The sequence below is a fragment of the Athene noctua genome, chromosome 1 (assembly GCF_965140245.1).
Source record: "Athene noctua chromosome 1, bAthNoc1.hap1.1, whole genome shotgun sequence".
Taxonomy (NCBI): Eukaryota; Metazoa; Chordata; class Aves; order Strigiformes; family Strigidae; genus Athene; species Athene noctua.
Genome location: NC_134037.1, coordinates 133071639 through 133086364, shown reverse-complemented (window position 1 = coordinate 133086364; position 14726 = coordinate 133071639). Strand labels below are relative to the sequence as shown.

Sequence of the window (14726 nt, the reverse complement as noted above, 5' to 3'; positions counted from 1 at the left end):
TTGAAAAACAAGTCTGAAGTTTTCAAACCTGACCAGAAAAGTTAGCTCTCAGAGAAGGGACATAACTCCCATTTAAATCCTCTTATAAGCCAACAGTGTAAACCATAACAATGTAAGCCTAAGATACTAGGTATTTACCAAGTCCTACACAGAGAGCATTGTGTCAGTTCTGAACCAATGAAAGGAGAAGGAAAACTCTTCTTTTCAAAGCTGTGTCTCAGAGGGGAAGGAAAGACAAAGAGGAGAAAAAGGGAATCATTAAAGACAGGGTACAGCATTTAAAAAAAAAAAATTTTTTTAATCATCACTTACAGGAAACTCTCAACTACACCAAACAGTTCCACTACATTTGAAGTCCAAAGCCCAGATAATCTGTTTACCTTCTCCTTTCCAGTATGATTGTATTCTTGTTTTGCCAATTATTAGGCCTAGCATAAAGGACACAGCCAGTATAAAGATGAACCAATAACCAAACTGTATTTGATACAAAAGGGTCAGTACATGGGTGAGTGCTGGAGGTACAAACAAGTCAGATTATACATAATTGACATCAATCCCACTGACCCCAACAACAGGTGGAATAAATGGTGAAATGCAGTCTCCCATAGAAGGGACAAGAGACAACCAAGTCAACAAGCCAAACACATAAGACCAAGGAAGCCACATACTGAATCTCTACACAGCCCACATGTACAAAAGCCAGACCTGACTAGAGCCCAGTTCCAGGGACACAGGAGGTCCTTCCCCAACAGGGAACTCTGCAAAGTGCATCCACCTCACAGACAGACACTGCCCCTTCCTGCAAGTGGTCCCAGCTTTTATCCCTAAGTGGGACACCTGACCTTGGGTTACTTCATGCGGGACACCTGGAGCTCATTTACCCAATGGCTCTCCCTGCCAGGCCGGCCGCACCCTGGAGGGAAGCTTAAAGGTAAACTCACCCCCCCTTTGTGAGGGGCTGTGGGAATCACCCATACGTCAACCTTAATTTAGGGCTTGGGGTTGAAACCCCAGCATTTCAGTTCTCCAACCACATCCTCCTCCCACCCCATGCACGTTACAGGATTTGCTGCTATCACAGACTTCACTCCACTTGTGTAATGGCTTCTTCCCCTGGGTTGTGCCCAACTCTTCTACTTAAAGAATGCTTCCACTCTTCCACAGCTCTATAGACAGCCTAGCAGAAGATTAACTTACTTCGTCGGTTTGGGTTTTTTACATATATATTTGTAAAATTCTGCCATGCCTAGGAGCTTTTCTAACTTGTATCCACCTTCAAGGAATTGTAAGTCTAGCAAGGATTTCTGGAGTGCAGTGCGCACTGCTCATGCTGCCTCCCACCCTCAAAATGCAGGAGACATCAGTAGAGTTAGCTATCAACACAGTAATTAACAACTGGGAAAAACTTATTTACAGCTTATTTATTATTTTGATCCAGTCTCACAGAATTCCAGGATGAGAGTGGGACATGATTTGGATTTGGCACCTGATTTGATTATAATTTTCAGTTTGACAACTATAGGTAGGAGCCTTTCTGTGAGAAACCAGAATTAATATATTGATTCTTGACAGGTAGTAGAATTAATATTTTAAATTGCATTTAAGCTTTCTTGTCCTGGAGATGAGCCAGAGCAGTGTGGAAGGGTGTTGCTGTTACAAGCCTTCAGTTTTGGTGTCTTCATTGGGACACATTTTGAAGGCAGCGTTCTGGGATCCACATCCAAACAAAACTGCTCTTCTCTCTGCCACTTGTTCTTTTTCATCTTTCCCAGGCATCCCAGCTTATCTGAGAGAACCACAAATTTGTTCCACATCTCTTTCCCTCCCACCCCTCTCTGTCTCATGGCCATATCCCTTACTCAACTGTCCATTTTCAGCAGTGCTATCTATCTACTTCCAGTCTTCTCACATGAAGAGGCCACATGAGGCTCCATCTTCCTTCACAGCCTTTTTTCACCATGGTACTACTCCCCATCTTCAGCTTGTTCCCTTATGAGTATGGAACAAGACTCCTCAAAATTTCCCAGGTAACATAAAAGCAACTTTCCTGATCCCATCCCAGTAAGTCCAACAAAACTGGAAAACAACTCTTAGGAGGAAACAAAACCCACAACACCAAAAAAAATCATTCCATCCACAGAGCCCCTGAAGTCAATCTCGACGAAATTTTTGGGCGGGGGGAGGGGGGGGGGCGGGAGAAACAAATCGGCCTAATGAATAAATCCAGTACAGAAAATTTAGCCTTGAATAGATTTTCAAAATTCAAAGTTTGGAAACTCAAACACTCTCATATTTAGTAGTGGTAAAGCACCTTAATTACACATGACATTACCAACCTTAATAGAAAGCTGAAAAAAAAAAAGGTACATAAACAATAAGAGATACATACTTTGTTTATAAAATGCATATATTTTATTCAAACATACTGTAGTTTTGGGTTTTATCTATTGGAAAAATGGTACATGATAAATTAATCTGATTCATTATGAACTCTGTTGATATTTTACAGGAAGCGTAATATCTTCCCTTCCATATACAACAACAACAAAAAAATTTCCACAGCATCTGCATGAGAGTCTCACCCTAACGTCATTTAATTATGTGCTGGAATTAGCACAGAATTACCAGTCAGGACTCCTACTCCCATCAAGTCACTTAAGAGACAGAAAAGGTGTTAAGACACCTGATTCTGGATGTGGAAATCTTTTAGCTACATATTCATAAATCCTGCCCTGTTACCCTTCACTCTGTACAATAAGAGCAAATTCCCTGAAGGGAAATGATTTAGACTAGACAACAGGAATTACTTTAATTATAAATATATATATATGATATATAATTAGCCTGCAATATACTAAGAAAAGTTAAAGTTTCTTGAGTTGCAGGCACTGCAGACTGAAATTTATTAAAACCCCTGCATTTCAGTAGACAGTGTGCAAGATCAATGACATAAATATTTACTATAAATACCATTAATAACTGCATTACTATGCATGTTATCAGCTCCAAATTCACACACATGAACATGTCTTATATTCAAAGACCATTAAACATCAGGAATCTCATTTACAGTCTCCCTCGAAATGAACACGCGCTTGTGGAAATGCCAGTGCATGGAATCCTACCACAGAGAACAGAACTGTATGCAGTGAAGACAGAAATGCTCCTCTCAGAAGAGCATTTCACAACCCTCTGTTGTGCTAACCTCGTACTCCTTACTGCAGTGAAAGCTCTGAATGCACAAACTGCACATGGACTTTAAGTGAATGCTCAGGAGAAAATGTTGCCCAGAGAGGCAGGATCTTAATGCTTGTGGCAACATGATCAATCTTTTAATTTGCTACAGCCAGAACGGAAACTGAGTCCAAGCAAAAGGTCAGAACAAGCATTTTATATTCTCTGTTAAAGGAGGGGAGGAAAAAAATGTCTTTGAGGAGTAAAGTAAGTAGCTAATGAGACACAGCACTGACAGCTGGAATTTAATAAGTATCCACTTCACAAGCAAAATTGCTCTTAGTAATTAAACACAGGTATCATACAAAGCTTCTGCTTAGAGCTAGACTTCAAAATCTTTCTGTCAGTAGGACTGGAGAGGTTTTACATACCAGGTAACACAAGGGTGAATTTGCCTGGGAGGCTAGTCCTAAATGAAGAGGGTTAATTGCATAAAATTCACAGTCATGTCAGTGGTAAATAATTCCAAAGGGACTTGTTCAGATAGTAGTCTGGAATTACTGAAAAACAGACTGCAAGTAAAAAGACCTGTTATAAAGTACACCAAAACCTGAGACACATAAAAAGTTTAATAGTCATTGCAGGACTAAAAGGCAAACAAGATCTTTTTAGAGGGATCCAAAATTCTTTATGCTCCAGGTCTGTAGAGCCATAAAACTCTACCTGAGAAAATTTTAAACAATCTTCTAATTAATCACAGGATTTTATAACCTCTCACAAGATGTAAGTAAAACATTAACAAGGTAGGAGGAAGTACTCTTTGTACTAAGCATGATTCCTAATCCTGCTGACACATCCCACTAGCTGAACCAGGCTAGAATTTAACATCAAACTGAGATTATAAGGGATACTAGCACACAGAGATGGTATTTCATTTATGGGACTGCATTCCCATAAATGAAGGTATAAGTTTCTAAATTATCTGAGCATCTGAGAGAGCCGAGTCTAATCAATCACTTTGTATAATTTGTGACACCACCATCAAAATATGACTACAAAACATATTTGTAACATAATAAAACTTATATCCCTAAGACATCGTGATCCTCACTTCATTAGTAGTCAAACAGAACACTGTTGGTATCACAAAAATAAAGCAGTTTACATATCTGAATGCTTGAGTGTTTTTACCAGCAACAGCCAATAGATTTGCATTTACTCAGGTATGTATAACACAAACACACGGCTCTACTTATTTTAGTGTAAAAGAACACTGACTCTGCAATACATGTTTTAACCTACCTCAGAGTACATAGATACATTCTTAACCTTTTTTCCCTTTTGATTCCCAGATTCTCTGATCTGCAAGGAAATAAAGCATTCTATTATGAGAAGATTTTAAGTTTACACAAGCTCTTTTACCCGTTATTCCCTTTTGCAAACACTACACTCACTCCAAAAGAGTGAGGAATCATCTTACGGTACCCTTGTACCTTACAGAGGAAGCTTTTGTGATCAGCACCTTGAAGAAAAGTCTGTAAGAAAACCTCACTATTTACAGGGAGCAGACCAGCTTACACAGTAAACTTTTCTTTTTCCATTTTTAACGTCTATGAATTAGTGTAAGTTTTAAAACTTCCACTGAGTATGACTTTTATAGTTACCATAGGCCAAAGAAGTTAGTATCTAAAAGTAAGATGTAGGGTTTGGTTTGTTACTAAAAGTTCCTTTCTTGGAATACCTGTCTGAAAATGTCTTCACGCTTTACCACGCTGAAGAGCTTCCGCTGTGGCACCTGCACGGCAAGAGACAGGGCCTTGGTGTGGATTTCATCCTCAATTTTGGTCCCAATAACAAAAGCAATGCTAGGCTTCCAGTCATCCTATTTTCCAAAATAAAACATTTAATGTATTAATACGCAAGCAAACAAAAGTGCTTCTCTGCAGTTTCATGGAGTAATCCTGTAGAGATGATTACTCCCTTTAAGACATATTAAACATCACCGTATTAATCACACTGAAATAAACCGTATACAACCCGAAGCACATGCTACCTCGTCCCAATTCTTTCTGCCATCAGGTGGCAGCATCATGCTATGGAAAACACAAATGCCTACCAACAACCCCTTCAAACCTCCTCGCAGGCAAACGCAGCGCACAAAGATAAAGTAACTTTCAAATGTTATTTGCAGATTTGACAGCAATATATGCAAACAAGAAGTGAATTTTGAATGTATGTATTATTGTCATTGAACACATGTATTATTGTGATAATTTGCTGTAGGAAAAAACAACCAGATTTCAGCTCCCTCATCCCAAGAATTAGATAACGGTCAGATACTATTTTCTGAAAATTGTAGCATTATTTGTATATATATTTATATTTTATGAGAGTATATTTATGCATACCGTGGTTCTTACACAGTTTCACTAAGTAAACTAAGAAAAAACATTTATCAGTGGCAAGTTACATTTCACTACAAATCGACAAATGAAAAACACTAGCGGTTTTCAAACATTTGCAGTAAAATACACATATTTTTATGAAAAAAAGTCTGATTTCGGCATTAAAGAAATGTAGAACAAGAGAAGCCTGGAACATATTATTTAGTGATATACATCCACAAAAGCTTCAAAATTATGTAATTTAAGCAACTTTCACTGGTTACACTTCCTTCCCATCTCTTTGGATTTAACCTACTGGAATCCCTTTCACAAAATGAGTGGCTCTCCAGCACATCTGCATCTCACTCCAGAGTATTCTCTATCAGCATCAGTGGCACCTGAACCATAACCACTTCCAATGGTTGTGCTGTACACTCTTTAGGATAACCACCAAATATTTTTTTTTCATTGCACATCTGCATGTGTAAAATGCAAGGACATCAATAAAACTGCATAGAGGTAAAAAAGGAAAGAGCTTCAGTAAGACCAAGTCCTGAGACACTGTCATGCTGATCAGGACCAGGCTAAGTGGTGTCACATACCAGTCCAGTGTGCATCATAGCAAGGAAAGATTTTAAGGACAAATTCAAGAGAGGGTGGTAACTTTAGGAATTTGGTGAAAATATTTTCATATGTGTATATTATATATAATTATATATATACATATAATTATATATATTATATATAAAGTCCTTGTGGAAAAGAGGAACAAAAACAGTGAGGGAAAGGACGGCTCCAAAAAAAAGTTAGATATAAATGGTAAAAGAAGAAGCTTCTTTTTCCATTTTACTGTACCCTTCTTCATTTGTTTCTTCTCTTAGATTAAAAAAAGCCTACCTAAATATATGCAATTTGAGTAACTAATGAATAGTTGGAATAGGAGAAAGCAACAGTTGACCTAAGTTTCAAACTAATAAATGCTTGCAGGGAGGGAAACAATTTGTCATACTATTAAGGTAACAAAGCATAACCTCACATGAATACGGCATGACGTGATTATACATACATGCCTCATTTTTTTAACCACAGAATATTCATGAAACAAAAAAGATGGAAAGATCACCTAGGTCACTAAGCGTAGTCTTCTGAAACTGCAAGTAGCTACAGAACAGATACCTAATCCAAAAGGGCCTCTACAGTTCCACATACCATAAACTTCCTTGATGTTTTATAGCAGCACAAAAGAAATCTTAAGTTTTTTTAAATTACAAAATGCAGGAGAGTGCAAGCATGTCACTGATGCTCTAGGAGCATGCAAACACAATGGAATTTATGAAAGGAGTATCCAACTGACCCGGGGCAGCAGGCACTGCTCAACAGAGAAGCAGCAGCAGCAGCAGTCTGTGTGGAGACTGCCTCAAGTACATTGAATTTCTTTTTCCCCTTTCTAGTTGGGGGGAAGACAGGGGACAATACTTTCTCCTGCCTAAAGTTGTAAAGGTATCTACCAGTGCACAGCAATATGAAAGAGCTAGGTATTCCAATACTGTCGCCAAAATACGTGCACAGGAGTTGCAGTTAAACTGAATTCAAGTTAAAGTTGTCACCATTCTTTGAACAGAGAGCATTTAGATGTCCATACCTGTGTGCAAATGCATAATTTTCTAGGCTTTCAGAATTGAGATTGAAACGCCTTCATGTGACAGTATTGTGGGTGTCTCCAGGGCTCACCAGCAGAGATGGAGCCTTTAGAATACCTACAACATGAGCTAATGGAGCAATTTATATCACTACTCTGTCCAGTTCAGTGAGAAGCACCAAAAGAGAGGAACAAGGCCTAAGAAGTCCCACAGACAGATGCTGACAGCACCAGAGCAGCAGGACTCAGGAATGTCAGGTACTACTGCAGATGCTAGGGGAAGCATAGTCCAGCAGCATGATAGAACCTGCTCCCACGACTTCCTGCAGTTCTTCAGATACACAAAGAAATCTCCATCAGAGTATCCTAAAACTTCTGCCTACTCCTTCTTCAGCTCCTCCTTAAAACATGCCGGTATCTTGGTACCCACAAATTAAACCTGCTTAGTGCTGATTAACCTCATTCTTCAACGATGTCTGTGAAACCTGCCTTCCATATAGTCCTGTTTCTTCTTGTCACAACTGTCCCTAACTCATTTCTCCTTCCATTTTCACTCTGTTCCTCATCTGAGTTCCACCACTTCTAATGCTTCTCACATCTGTTACTTGCTCCCCTAGCTCTTGTCCTCAGTCTCCTTGTCCAGCTAGTCCCTAGTTTCATTATCTGATCCCATTCCAGTCTTCACCATCCTCAGACTCCCTTCTCCAAACTCTTACTCTCTCATCCCTCCAATACCTTCCAGGCACTTTCAGAGTTATGTTTGAGCAATAAGACTCTCCTTCATGATACTTATTGCATTCCTTGGAAAGACACTATAAGCAACAAAGAATTTTCCTGATTTTCACTGTGGTGCCCACATTCACAGCAGCCGGTAACAAAGTACCAAAGTAAAAAAATTCGATTTATCCAAACACAAACATTCTCAGAAAAAAATGTATGCCCTTGACATCAGTGTGCCACATCCCTCCCCTTCCCTAAATTCTCTGCTTCAAAGAAACAAGCTGCTTCAGCTTTTCCACAACAGCTATGAGAATATTTATAGCACAGGCAAAACACAGGCTAATATATCAAAAACAGAATACATGGAATGAGCCTCTACAAGATAACTGGTATAGAAAATTATAGCCCAACCTAACTTAATTCTACAGAAGTATATGCAACTTGATAGAAGGTGTTTTGCGTAAAAATTCAAACAGTATTAAAGATAGCCCATATCTCCCTAGCTGCAAAATGAAGAAAAATATATACCTTTTCTAAAAAAGGTGCAATACCTGGGAACTGGAGCTAGATAAATAACAGAAATAGCCACATGCACTTCAACAGGGAATAATGATCCAGAACTCCCAGTGTCATTAAAAGCATGTCATCCGTTTCTAGACTGACCAGTTTTGGAGCCCTGGAAGATCATTTTTCAGAAAAGCTGAGCATTGAGAACAGCAACTGAAGTAGTAAGGACAGTGAATGTGCAGTGTTAGTATATAGTTTAAGGTGTTTAATTGACTATGCTGTTTTCTGACCTTCAAAAAATCTATTATTTTTGTAATATTGCCCTTATATTATCAATATTGTAACACTATCCTTAATGTTCAAGGCACTGAAAGGATAGAGAAGAAACAGACCCTGCTTCTACAGCTCACCACCTAAAATCACAACATAAAAATGAGAAGGAAAAGCAGTAAAATGTATATGGTTACTTTAAAAATATTTTCTCCCTCAATATACAACTGCTCCTCTACTTAGTTTAATTCTTTCAAATGTTATTGTAGAAGTGAGACCTGAGAAAGGATCTGAAAGAGGATAGATTAGTGACCCTAAGGCTACCTCAAATGAGGTTCCCAGCTTAAAGAACAGGATAGAGAAAGCCATAAAAATAACTACTGGAAAAGCATGGAAACAGTCTAGGGAAGCTGTCATTGAGAGTATAATGCAAGCGCTACATACTGTGAACAAAGACCAAAATGCAGGGAGCAGACAGCCCACAGGATCTACAATGCTGATTCAAACATAAATGAAAAAAACAACCTGAAACTGAAAATGTAGCATTGGTAACTGAATGAATACTCCTTAAACAATCTGAAACAAGTACCAATTAAGTGGACGCCAGACCTCTCTCACTGGAAAACATCGAGTGACAATCATTGTCACAAATGACACTCTCCCCCATTTTAACACTCTTGCCCATGACAAAAGCTGAAATGCACCAGACTCTCTTAGAAATAACCATCTATGTGGGAAGCTTGTATGTCCCATGGGTGAAGAGGCACCAGTCCATCCACCTAACTCTGAAAGCTCCCTGTAAGCAGCTAGCAGTTTTCCAAAATCCTTGTTTTCACAAAACACAGAAGGTATCTCATCATCTTCTGATTTTGTTCTCAAGACTCCATTGCATCCCTCTGTAATGTGATTTTTCCAACCATTAAAAACCAGTACATGCAGACTATATATTTTGTCACAGTAGTATTGGAATAACATAGGTATATTTAAAAAATATCTAACTTCAATTCACATTGAAGAAAAAGCAGATGTAGCTCACAAAATTTTGTTTCCTTTTCAAACATACCTCGTTTTTTCTGCTGCATTTCCTAGACGCAAAAGGGGGGCTATTTTAGAGAATACATTTGAACAAGTCAGGTATATTGGAGGTTTTTTTGCAGTACCAGTTTCTAGATCTCCTTGGCCAGGAAAAGCGCCAAGCAGCCATCTCACACACACACCCCGCCCCATTTCCAGGCAATCTCAGTATCTGTCATTTTGCACCATCACTTATTCTTGTGGTATTTAACGGGTTTTTTTCTGGTTTTTGTTTGTTTGTTTGTTTTGGGGTGTTTTGGTGTTTGTTGGTTGTTTTTTTTTTGTTTAATCTCCTGATTTTTAAGTAATGCCTCAGAAATAATGAGATTTATTAGTGATTTATGAACACTTAGAGTGGTATTACCTCTAGCACTCTTTGCTTTCAACAATGAGGAAGCTTGTAAATCAGTAAATACAGCTGCATTACTGGGAAAGGTTGGTTGCTCATCAGCAATTTTGTAGCCCTGACATAGTGACTGTGTAGGGCATCACTGCTAAGAAATCTGCAAGTCCACTTTCATTATCTGTTGATTAACATACACCCATATTACTAATGGATTCTGATTTTAAGAGCCTGAGCTTTGGCTGTATAATATGAGCAGGTTAGAGAGTATCAAAGCTCAACTGAATGTTAATTCCTCTCCGAGGAAGAAGAAATGTGAATAGTAATCAAGAGTGGAGCCATCCTATTCAGAACATTTTAAGTGTTGTAAGGTTTAATTTCAGTTCAACTTTCAGGCCCTGAGATTCCAGTAAAATGAGAGAAACCATAAAGATGGGAAGTCAGAGCAGTACAGGGCTTCCAGTTGCTATGCTTAGTTATACTATCTAATAAGAACATGTAATAGATAACAGTTATTTCAATTAAGGGCTCCATTTGCCCAGAATTCACCTTCCACTTCGCAAATAGTACCCTTTAACTACTTAAAGCATGCAAAGTTTAAAACCAAGAATCTTAATTTATATGCTGCAATTTAATTCTGCGGTGAACCCAATGAAAATATCTTCATAAAACATCTGAAGGCAAATACAACTTGCAGCTCCATGTTCTTCTGTGTAGCACATCAGAAACAAAAACGATGTATATAAACTATAATGTGGGGCTCTGCAAAATCCATATTTCCTCTGTACATGTTTTTAAGTTGTCTGTTTGCCAGTTTTCACAGTGTGTTTAGTAAAAGCAATTATTTGGTTAGTAAATACCATTTAAATCATATTTTAGTTAGCATACCCGTCCATAAAATCTTAACACCACTGGAAAAATGACTCCTTTTCATAGATCAGACTAATAAAATATTATAAGTCATAAACACACATTAAAATGTGAAATTTCATTGCTCAGTCTATCTGGTACAATTTAAAACCAGTTCTAGTAAATTCCCTTTGACTCCACTAAAGGGAAAGAATATTCTCTAAATTGATAAAAGTGAAAAATTTTAAAATTCTTTATATATGGATCACAAGGAAGGAAATTTATTTAATTGATAGGAGTTCCTGTCATATCCCAAATAATTTCAGATTGATGTGGTATATCACATACAATATTGAGGAGTAAGAAATAATTTTGTGCAGTGTGTGGTGACACTTACAATTAAACTTGCTCAACACTCTCTTTTACAGGCTGCTTTCAGTTCCTGACCTTTATATATTTGACTTTAAATCTTGTATGCTACAAGATTACTGGGGAGGTGGTGGGGACAGTGTGGTTAAACTACCTGCAGAATGAGATTTGATTTTTAAAAATCATGTTTATCCTTTAATAAAAAACCCTATGTGATTAAGTAATTAAGATATTAAATTCCCTCTGTGTTCAAGAGGAAGGAACTAAATTTGGCAGCACAGACATACTTGAGTCAAAGATGTGCTTTTACAGAGCACATTTATATACATTAAGTATACCCACATTTGGCCAGACTTGATGAATCTTGATTCACACATGCTCAAAGAGATTTGTTGGCATTTGACAGTTTTGCACCGAGTATGCTCCTGCCCATGACTATAAGAACTGAATAAGAATCTTCCTGCAATACGAAATTTCAGCGGCTGCCCAGAATCACAGAAGCCTGAGATCAAGCTGATCGCAGCAGGGAGACAGTTTTTCCCATGTTCCTAAGGCTGTCTGCTAACAGCGAGACACAGAAAGTAGAATTAGTTTAACAGGAACAGAAAACAGTTGGACAATACCTGAATGAAGGAACCAAGGAATCTTAATTCAGCCCCCATGAGTATAGGCATTATGATAATCTTTAATTAGATGATCACATATTTTTTTCTCACAGAATTCTTGCCCCATTCAGTGAACATATTCAACATTTCCTTCCATCTGCCTCAATGTGTGGTCCTGAACAATCCGAATTCTGGCATTTCCTAAAATTTGAGCACTTTATTTCCTACCTTTTAAAATACTTCAATATAATGGTTTGCATTTAACAAATGTAATAAATTACATGTGGAAGCAGCAGAGTAAACAAAGCACTTCGTTCAGTGAATTCAATGGACAATATCCACAACCACAATAAACTCCACCATAAAAAAATAAATAAATCACTAATTGGCACCTTGCTAGCAAGCACAGGAGAAAGGTCAGGAACCGAGTATGTGATGGAGATTGAACCTCCACCCCCTTCTCATGCTTCAGGAAGGTTCTCCTAGAGTCAGGGTGAAATTCGCAAGTAAGAAAGGGCTCAAGTGCCTTTGAACTCTACTAAGAATCTACGTTCTAGGGAAAAATGGGAAACAGCAGCCTTAGCTGAGCAGCTTACTTCAAAAAGTGATTTTGTTTGGCTAAACTTGTACTATACGGTTACTACCAAATACAAGTAAAAGCAAGTATTTAAGAGATTTTTTTGGACATCTGTGGCGTTTTCAGGAAAATTGATTAGCTAGTTTCAAAGCCTCCTCCTGAATTTGAAAGTCTTCATACTTAACCAGAACAGCTGGCATGTTATTAAAAACCAAACCCTCAGCAACAACAACAAAAAACACGTTCGTTTTTTTACCAGGGCACAACAGGAACCCACCAAACAAGGAAGCCACGGAAGTAATTTGTCTCACTTGCAGAAACAGCGCTAGATAAACACACACTAGATAAATATTATTGTTTGCTAAACTACTACCCTATTTTGAAACCAAATTCTCTCTTGCAAGTCAAGATTTATTAGAATTACATTGCTTACATAGAACCTGGAAACTTAAATATGCCTTTAGATCCTCACATGCTGTAAAAGAAAAAAATAAAAAACGAAAAAGAAAAGTGCCTTTTAGCTGCACACACTCAAGCAGGAAAATTACAGCCTCACATTTTCAACGCTACAGTTAATGCTGTGTCAGCACCTCCATCAAACCTCGTTGTTCAGCAGTTTATAAAAGTTCACTCCGAGCCGAAATTTGGCACCCAGAGCCCCAGAAAGAAAAGTGCCGAGCCGAAAAAGCAAAAAACCTGCTGGGCTGCGGCTCAGTGGTGGTGGTGGAGGGGGGTGGGGGCAGCTCCACCGCCCCTCGAGACTATTCACAGCCCTCTGCGGGACGACCCTGGTGAGCCCGCGGGGCCCCCGGCAGTGACACTGCGACAACCAGGCCAGAGGGGCGGTGAGGGCCGCCTCCGGCATGGTGCCGTGTGTCGTTCCCCCGTACCCACCCCAACATTCAGGCAGCCCCGAGCAGCCCCTGCCCTGCCCCTCCGCTGCCTTCACCTCCTCAAGGGGGGCGGACACCAGCGCGGCCTCCCAGTTCTTAACCGCGGCCCCCGCCGAGGCGACCCCGCCGGTCTTGGGCCGCTTCGGGCCCATGGCGGTGCGGGATGGCGGGCAGGGCCCCACGCGTCGCCATGGCAACCGGCTTCCGCGCGGGGTGACGCTTTCCGGCCGCGCTCAACCAGCGGGGCCGTTCGTGTCGTACGTCCCGTGGGCAGCGGCCGGGCCCCTCCGCCGGGAGGCCCTGGGCCCCGCCCCGGGGGGAGCCTCCGTGCTCGGCGGGGCCGGCTCTGCGTGTGCTTCGGCCGGGCCCCTCCTGTGCCGGCGGCGGCCTTGCGGCCTGGGCGCTGCCGGAGGGCCAGGCGGCCTGACGGAGAGGCTTGGCAGGAAGGTTCCGGGCTGTGCGCGGTTCCACAGCCACCAAAGTCAGTGTCGCATCCCCGGGGCTGCCCGAAGCCCCGGACCTGCCCGGGGAGGAGGGCGGGGGAGCGACCCGAGCGCGGCCGCCCGCGGAGCAGCGAGGCGGGGGAGCGCACAGGTGTGGGCAGCCGGGCCCGCTCCCAGGGCCGGACTGCCCGCCAAATACTACCATATGTTGACTCCCTGGGACCAGAAGGGGAGAGGGAGGCACAGTTGGGAGAAAGCAGGAGAGCTGCCAAGATAAAGAATTCATTACAGAGGAGTCATGTCGTGATCTCACACTGGAGACGAGTGAAATATTCTGTGTGCTTTAACATTTGGTGAAAATATCCCAAACCACATGCTGTCCTTCCCCCACCCTCTTATACCGACCAGGGTTGCTCAGACCCTCCAGATCTTTATTTTAATTTCATCGGAGCCTTAAAGCCCGGCTGTGCAGCGCATGACTGCTTTAGTCAGAGTTTCATTCTGGGCTGATGCTGACATAGCGTATGTGCCGAAGAAAACACCTTTCATTACACGGTTTTAGTGGAGAAGTAGGAATTTAGGTTCATAGGGGACGTAACAGGCAAGTCTCATCATCTCAGTTTGCAGAAGGGTGTCTTCCCTGGGTTTGCAGACAGTGATGTAGTTTATAACATGGGAAAGCTGCACAGTAGATTTGCCAACACCCATAAACATTTTCCCCCACCCCATTTCTTGGCTGGTGTCCATTTTTCTCTTTTTGAGGTTTTCTTTTGTTGTCCAGAAAAAAACATCAGACTTCAATTGTTCACAGAAACAGCCGGTGTGACATTCCCACCATACCCTTGCTCTTCATTAAAGTCTTGGATATGCAGCCTGTGC

At 40.6% G+C, this 14726-nt stretch overlaps 1 protein-coding gene across 1 annotated transcript in view; it reads right to left on the bottom strand.

Moving 5' to 3' along the window:
• The window catches only part of SPAG17 (sperm associated antigen 17), a 116463-nt gene extending 102893 nt beyond the window's left edge, over positions 1–13570 (bottom strand). Inside the window, exons 1-3 of the mRNA XM_074896797.1 lie at positions 13461–13570; positions 4916–5056; positions 4477–4536 (exon numbers count right to left, since the gene is read on the bottom strand). Coding sequence (XP_074752898.1) covers positions 4477–4536; positions 4916–5056; positions 13461–13556 — 297 coding nt within the window. The 5' untranslated portion in view covers positions 13557–13570. The remainder of the gene's footprint in view (positions 1–4476; positions 4537–4915; positions 5057–13460) is intronic.
• Positions 13571–14726: the final 1156 nt, after the last annotated feature.